Source organism: Nymphaea colorata, chromosome 11, assembly GCF_008831285.2.
Source record: "Nymphaea colorata isolate Beijing-Zhang1983 chromosome 11, ASM883128v2, whole genome shotgun sequence".
In the NCBI taxonomy this organism is placed as follows: Eukaryota; Viridiplantae; Streptophyta; class Magnoliopsida; order Nymphaeales; family Nymphaeaceae; genus Nymphaea; species Nymphaea colorata.
Window position 1 is genome coordinate 13,352,941 of NC_045148.1, and position 7,518 is coordinate 13,360,458.

Genomic DNA, 7,518 nt, shown 5'->3' on the forward strand with positions numbered 1-7,518 from the left:
TTTGTAAAACTGTAAAATGTTTGATGGGTAGTTGAGGCTACCTAAACAATGGGATCTAGAAGTAGTGTTTTTCAGTTTTGAAACATGCATGGAACGAGTCGTGGGGAATTGAGTCTCGTGCACGCAGAGAGCCGTCTTCAACTGGACTTGATGAAGATACACTTGCAGATACGTCTTGAATAGTGAAAACCATCCCATCGGGACCTCGAAGCTCTGGGATGACGGAAATTAGGATCACTAAATTTGTTGAGACGCTGGCGCTGCTAGTGTGCTGATGCCGCTCCGGTGGCGTCCAAACAAAATTCAATTGGAGGACGGAATCCAGCTCCATAAAAAAATGCACATTCTAATGACAGAATATACTAGAAAAGCGTGTTGAAGAAAGCTGGTCACGTAATGTTGAATCTGCAAATCGAAGTGACCGATCGGTCAGCTCTGCTTTTATGCAGAAAAAACTGTTTATAGTGTTCAGCACACTCGAAGAAAGTTTATTTACGTGATTTGGGATTTGCAGACATTCCAAGTGCAAAATCGGTTCAGGTTGACGGACGCTCGGCATGCATTTATTTTCCAAGTACGTCGTCGGCGTCACTTGAATCAAAATCTTCTTCTCAACGAACTGTAAGGAGGATAAGGGATTCTTATCACTCTAAATGAGACAGAAATAAAGTAAAACGTATATGTGTGAGGACCGTTTCATGTGAAGCGCGCATCACCTGACGTCCTATGAGGCCACGTATCGAAAAATGAAACCCATTTTGAATTCTATGTAAATTACAAGTTAAAACACTTGGACCAAGCCATCAGCCTCGGGTATCAAACTGATATCGCAAGTTTAGTGTCCACCTGAAATTAAATATTGGGTCCCAACCAGCACTTTTTTATAGTCCAGCGGCCTCAAACAAATTATTTTGCGGATTGGCGTCGTTGGACGACCGCCCTTGAGGGGCGCCTTCTAGCTCGACCATAAAACCCACTGGTCCATCTCTTCAATATCTTGACCTCGCCGACTGCAAGCCAAGTAGAAAAATAAAAATAAAAAACCTCTCTAAATAGCAACTAGCAATTCTTTTCTTTATCCTTTAATGTGGCACGTTCAATTGAACCGACATGCTTATAAGACTTCAAAGAGTCCCCCACTTTCTCTCCTCTTCTCTCTCTCTCTCTCTTTTTTTTTTGGGAAATCTTAGGGTTTCTCTTTGGCAAGTCAATGTATTTTATGCAACAAGGCCGACAATAACTCTTTTCACTTATTTTGGGAGTGTGGTGGAATTATCTTTCTCCATTGGTATCCAAGCAGTCTTTTGCACATGGACCTCCTTTTTGGTCCTCATAAGATTCGGAACTACGAAAGATAGCATTTCCTTTGGAGAGTTTGATTATGTTGCTTTTGGTGGCACATGAATAACAACATCTTCTTTAGAGGCGGGGTATATAACTTTGAAGTTTTATATTTCAAACTCCAAACGAACATCACAACTATTGTAAAGGCTTTTTGGCACCATGATCTTATCTCTAATTTTGCTCGTTACTTTCACATCTGATTATTTGTATCTTTTACATCCATTGGTCTTGGATGTGTTTCCTTGAAATGTATTTGTATATATAGGCTGACGTATTTCTTGAGTTCTTATATTTTGCTTGCACAGTGTATATTCCCAATTCGAAGTTGGCTTTGGGCTTCAAAGTTGGCTTTCCTGCTCTCTAGCGCCATCTTGTGGCCTGTAGTTTCCAACATATTTTGTACTTAAATATTTCCCCCAACTAAAAGCCAGTACCTCTGCAAGGTGTAAGAGGTGCAACGGCGTCATTTAAGCGCTCGAACGACGCGGAGACCCAACGCTTTCGCTTCTTTTTGACTCGAATGTACTATTTTTCTTGCTCTCTGCTAGTCTGGTTCCCTTTCATAAACCGGCCGGGTTGCCGAATTTGCCCTTGGGAAAGGGAGAGAACCGCTTTTAATGGAAAAGAATTAAAAAAAAAAAAAAAAGGAAAGACTTAGAGAGAGTCGTCTGCATGTTCGCTCTTGGTTGTAAAGCTTCAACAAGGAATCGCGCGCGGAGGAAGAAAGATTGGATCGGTGGCTCCGGCACGCGGCATCGGCGGAAAAGCAGCGGGGGAGGAGGAGGACTTCGCCGTCGGGGAGGCCAAAAGGCGCCGCCCGGTGGACCAAAACTCAACCCAGCCGCACCCCGACCACACCATGAAGAGGACAGCCCCCTCTGGGCCCCCACCGCCACAGCGGCAATTAGAGAACCCCTCTGGGCCCCACTTCTCACACCGACACGCTTGCTCTCATTAAATGCCCTCTCTCTCCCACCTGCCCAACGCCACTCCTCCCTGCATCATCCCCTTACAAAGCTGCCCCCTCCACCCTTTCTTCCTCTCCAGGCTTCTTTCCATCCAAAGCTCCCAGAGAGAGAGAGAGAGGAGGAGCGAAGGAATGGGTAGTCCCACACTGCCATCAGCCGCTATCTTCCTACTTCTCTTGCTGCTTCTCTCTCCTTTTACGCTCGCCTCCCCGCCGTCGTCCACCTCCATTCCCGACGACTCAACCCTGTGCCTCGAGGCGCAGCTGCCCGGACTCACCAACAATGTGCAGGGCGCAATACAGGAGTTCGGCAGAGCCCTCTCCCTCGTCTCCACCTTCGTCGGTCTCTTCGGCGACCGGCGCCTCACCAGCGCAATCCAGGACTGCGTCGACCTCGTCGACTACTCTGTCGACGAGCTCAACCTCGTTCTGACCGAGAGCAACAAGGCCAACGGCTCCTCTACCCCCGTCAACAAGGGACCCCCTTCTGCCCATAACCTCAAGACGTGGCTGAGCGCCGCCCTGGGCAACCAAGACACCTGCCTCGACGGCTTCGACGGCACCGACGGCTCCGTGAAGCTCCTGCTACAGGGTACCCTCCAGCAGGTCACGGGCCTCGTCGGCAATATCCTCGACTCCGTCGCCCAGATCCCTGGCGTACCTCCCCGCTCCGGCGGCAACAGGCGCCTGCTCGCCTTGGAACAGAGACCATCCTCTAGGTCCAGGCGAGCTGGCATCCTGAAGACAGGGCGACCTTCTTTGGATCCTCACCAACTTCTGGGCCACGAAGTGGTCGATGGGTTCCCCTCGTGGCTGAGCGCGGCGGAGCGCAGACTGCTTCAGGCGCCGGCACCCGGCGTTGCGGCGAATGCGGTGGTCGCGAAAGATGGGAGCGGCAACTTCTTGAGCGTGCAAGAGGCGGTGTTGGCAGCTCCGACCAAGAGCGCCAGCCGCTATGTGATCTACGTGAAGCAGGGGACGTACTACGAGAACGTGGAGATCAAGAAGAAGAAAACGAACCTCATGCTCGTCGGTGACGGGATGGGAGTTACCATAATCTCTGGCAATCGCAGCTTCATCGACGGGTGGACGACCTTCCGTTCCGCCACTTTCGGTGAGATCACTGATTACGACTGGCCATATTCAATTTCCCCCACTCTTGTTTCCGTCGTTCACTTTTTTCCTTTTTCTTTAATTTGGAGAAAAAAGCCTTTCATTGTCGTGACTTTTTCTTTTTTACTAACTTTTAACTGTTCTGTCGACCGGTTTTAGTTTTTTTATACATTTTTAACTACTCACTTGGCCTGATTTAGTTCGCACCTGATGACCTTCCGGTTTAAGGCTTTATGCAGGGATAGTCTTCTTTCTGCCCCCCCTGATTGAAGTTCTTGGAATTTATTTAACGTTTGAGACAGGTCATTGATGAATCCTACTTGAGTTCAATCTAGTGATTGAAGTTGTTGGGTTTTATTTTACGTTTGAAACTAAAACATTATATATATTATACTGGACATTTGAAAGTTTCTTAATGTAGGTTTTCTGTAGAAGCTAGATGAACTACTTTACTGAACATGGGCTTAGCGGATCCAATATGATATCTGCTTTCCATATTTTTACTGAACTGGCAGGTGCGTTACATTAACGTCCTCACTCAGACGGAACTTCCTGGATCTGGAACCATGGGAGGCTCGCTTTCGGTCTTTTAATGTATTATCGAATAGTACTAGACTGACTACGGATCTAGCTTACCCTCTTAGGGAGCCTCCATCCATGGTGCGCAGGCAACATGGATGGGTTGCTTTCGCAAAAATTGTAAACCAGGTGGTACTTAATTAGACGACAATGACATTGCCTTCTCCTCCTCCCTTAGTTCCGAATCCGATCCTTCGGTGTTGATCACATTTATAGCTTCTGATGGGCCACTCCTCCTCCGTTTGAAACGGCGTTTTCCGCCTCTTAATTATCTTTCTTCCTTTCCTGAATTGTGCGCCAGTCCGCAGGCTGGATTTGTTTTTTTTTTTTCTCACCGCTACCAGGAAGAGTTTCACCATGTGTGTCTTCCACCCAAAGGCACGGACATATATAAGAACCGTCTTCGGTCTCTTAGATTTGAGGGGCAGGGGCAGGTGTTGGAGGCAAGGATAAGGGGCTTGGAGCTTGACCTCTCTCTCTTCATGTGCTTTATGAGACTTGAAGATGGTACTTCTTCGTCCGTGTCTGCAAATTAAGGGGCCCTCTATCTCTATGTGTGCTATGGGGGGATTTTTCTATTTGCCCTTCGATCGTTATATATGCTAACTATGCTGTCGGTGGAGTTGGCGTTTCGCTAGTAGCTCGAGATCGGTTGGTGATACATATATCCATCCACCCTGCCTGGAGGGGCCGTCATGCCCTGGCCAACCCTCCTCTGTCCCCATGGACTCCACCGCGTCTGCATTGTGCTCTTTATCTGCAGGGTTTGGTTCAGTCCGACCTCATTTCCCGCTAAATTTTGTTGGTGAAACTTTGGTTGGTTTTAGTTCAACCTTTTGGTGGCCTCTTTCCAGCGCGAGAAGCCTGTCCTCAGGCAATCCGTCTCTGTCGGCCCCTGTACTTCGATCTCTCCAGCGCAAAGGAGCCAGTCCTCAGTCGATCCGTCTCCGTCGGCCCCTGTACTTGGTTACCTCGATTTACCTCTCACCCTCTTTTAGTGGAATCCGTCGGGATCCCTGGTTTCGACTCCTGTCCGTTAGCATAGGGCCTTTTTCATCTCGTTGGAGTGAAATATGGACTGTACATTGGAACGAGAGTGGGGAGGGGAGAAAGCTGTCCTTTTCTTCTTCACCTCAGTTTCATCTGGTGGTAGTCTTATTAATTTCAATTTAAATTTGCCTTTGTTCACGCGTGGTTTTATGGGCTTGTATTTACGTTGGAACGGTGGTCGTGGCGGTTGCAGCGGTGGCGGGAGCCGGGTTTATTGCGCGAGATATCACGTTCGAGAACTCGGCAGGGCCGGAGAAGCACCAGGCTGTGGCGGCTCGCGTCGACTCCGACCTCTCCGCCTTCTTCAGAGTATCCTTCGTGGGCTACCAGGACACTCTCTACGCACACTCGCTTCGCCAGTTCTACCGGGAGTGCCAGGTCTACGGCACCGTGGACTTCATATTCGGCAACGGCCAGGTCGTGTTCCAGAACTGCCTGATCGTGGCGCGGAAGCCGCTGCCGGACCAGAAGAACTCGATCACGGCGCAGGGCCGCAAGGACCCCAACCAGAACACCGGCTTCTCCCTCCAGTTCTGTAACATTACGGGGGATTCCCAGCTGGTGCAGTCGTCCACCTCCACCTACTCCTACCTGGGCCGCCCCTGGAAGCCCTACTCCCGCACCGTCATCATGCAGAGCTACATCTCCGGCATCGTCCGCCCCGAAGGTTGGCTGGAGTGGAACGGCGACTTGTTCCTCGACACCCTTTACTACGCCGAGTATCTCAACTATGGTCCCGGAGCTGCGCTCGGGGGTCGGGTCAAGTGGCCTGGCTACCACATCATTTCCAACCCTTCCGAAGCCCTCAACTTCACCGTCGGACAGTTCCTCGACGGCAACAACTGGCTGCCCACCACTGGCATCAGGTACACGGCCGGTCTGTCCACGTGATTCCTCTCACCGCTCCCCCAATCAAAAAAGTGGAGGAAAGAGAAGGAAAAAAAGCAAGATACAGACGCCCAATGCGAGCTTAAAATGTTGCGTCTTGGCCGGACAATGTATCGTGAATGGTTGTGTGGCGGTAAAAGCACTCGATTTTTACATGCAGAGCTAGGAAGGTTTATACATACGTGGAAATAAGCTATATGATTTTTTAGTTTTGTTTTTAATTTGTCATTTTATCTTCCTATTGGTTTTAGAAACCCCAAGGTTTCATTTCATGGTTGAAACTTGAAAGGCCCTCGTGCCTTGACAAGTAATTTACTTCCATGTCTCTTATTAAAGTTGTATACTTTTCCGGACATCCGTGTCAATATGTAACTAAAATGGGTGTTTTATGTAATAAGCGCTGAAATAATCTCTTCCATTTTGCTGTTCATGTACAATAGTGGTGTGTGTGTGTATATATAGAGGACTGTCGTCTTTTCTGCAGCATGGAATCCAATTTCAGATTGTTCTCGTGTAACCTCGAAACTTCGGATCTGAGTTTCGATCTAAGGGGTGTGTGTGACATCATGTCAATAGTGATCTCGAGCTCCAGATTGAACTTTATAAAGTGATCTCGAACTCATGTCCATAGATCGTGTCGGGGCTCATGGAACCTGCTTCTACTACGAAGGAAGAAATTGTTCTTCAAGGAGCTCAATGAACGACTCTGCCCGGTGAAGGAGAGAGAAAATGAGCGAGAGGGAGGAAGAGTTGTCACGCATGTGGGTTGTTGACTTGCTACTTCATCAAATGATATGTAGCCGGCGAGCCGGTGCTGCCTCAAGTCACCAATAGTGAAAGCCTCGTGCTTCAAAAGAGAGAGCCTGGCCTTCCATCCTCCTGAATTTGAAGGCGGATGCCGGACACTCGAACAAGTTGCAAAAGAGCTATTGAAAACACGGTTATTGGTACGTATGATAGAGAGAGAGGGAGTCCGGCAAATGCCATAAATTGCAAGATCTGAACCGACAGATTTTTTGAAGATTCGATGCAGAGATGTCCAGTATTTCCTCTGCTGGGGAACGTCACGACAAAGGCATGATCAGTGATCGATCACGACTGCAAAAAGTATAACTCCTTAGTTAATCCTAGTGAAACTCAATTGAGTGCTCCAATTCAAAGAAAACCATTACTGATTCGTATAATATGAACATGAATAGTTTCCGGGAGCGGAGATAGATATTGGTCATCCATCTCTCGTTCGTAAAATTAAGAAAACCAAAATATTGTAATATCATGCTACAACCAACCCTAGCTCATAAAGAGTATGTAGGAGGGGGAGTTTTCACGAGACACTCGACTCAGTCAAATCAATTACAGTACAATATAATAAAGAGCTTTGTTTGGCCGCATGTGCTTGGATTAACCGGCCGTCCTAATTACTCTGCTCTACTCCAGCGTCAATCATGTCCTCACAATTACTAGGCTCATGTCATACGAGCTGGCCCAGTTACCTTTCTCTTTTCCCACTTCTCTTTTTGTTCCAACAGGAGGAGGAGGAGGAGGAGGAGAAGAGATGGAGGTTAGGCGGAGATCCG

The 7,518-nt window shown here is 48.2% G+C and overlaps 1 protein-coding gene across 1 annotated transcript; it reads left to right on the forward strand.

The window, feature by feature from the left end:
• Positions 1-2,321: 2,321 nt before the first annotated feature.
• On the forward strand, positions 2,322-6,371 carry LOC116264158 (pectinesterase/pectinesterase inhibitor PPE8B-like). The gene is made up of 2 exons (XM_031644211.2): positions 2,322-3,425; positions 5,247-6,371. Exons 1-2 carry the CDS (start codon positions 2,444-2,446, stop codon positions 5,942-5,944), a joined length of 1,680 nt encoding a protein of 559 aa, XP_031500071.1. The 5' UTR covers positions 2,322-2,443; the 3' UTR covers positions 5,945-6,371.
• Positions 6,372-7,518: the final 1,147 nt, after the last annotated feature.

What these genes read in the sequence shown, in the direction of transcription:
- LOC116264158 (XM_031644211.2), top strand. Translation starts at nt 2,444, where the DNA reads ATGGGTAGTCCCACACTGCCATCAGCCGCTATCTTCCTACTTCTCTTG. An exon ending in CTTCCGTTCCGCCACTTTCG is followed by an intron (nt 3,426 to 5,246) that starts GTGAGATCACTG and finishes TGGCGGTTGCAG; the next exon opens with CGGTGGCGGGAGCCGGGTTT.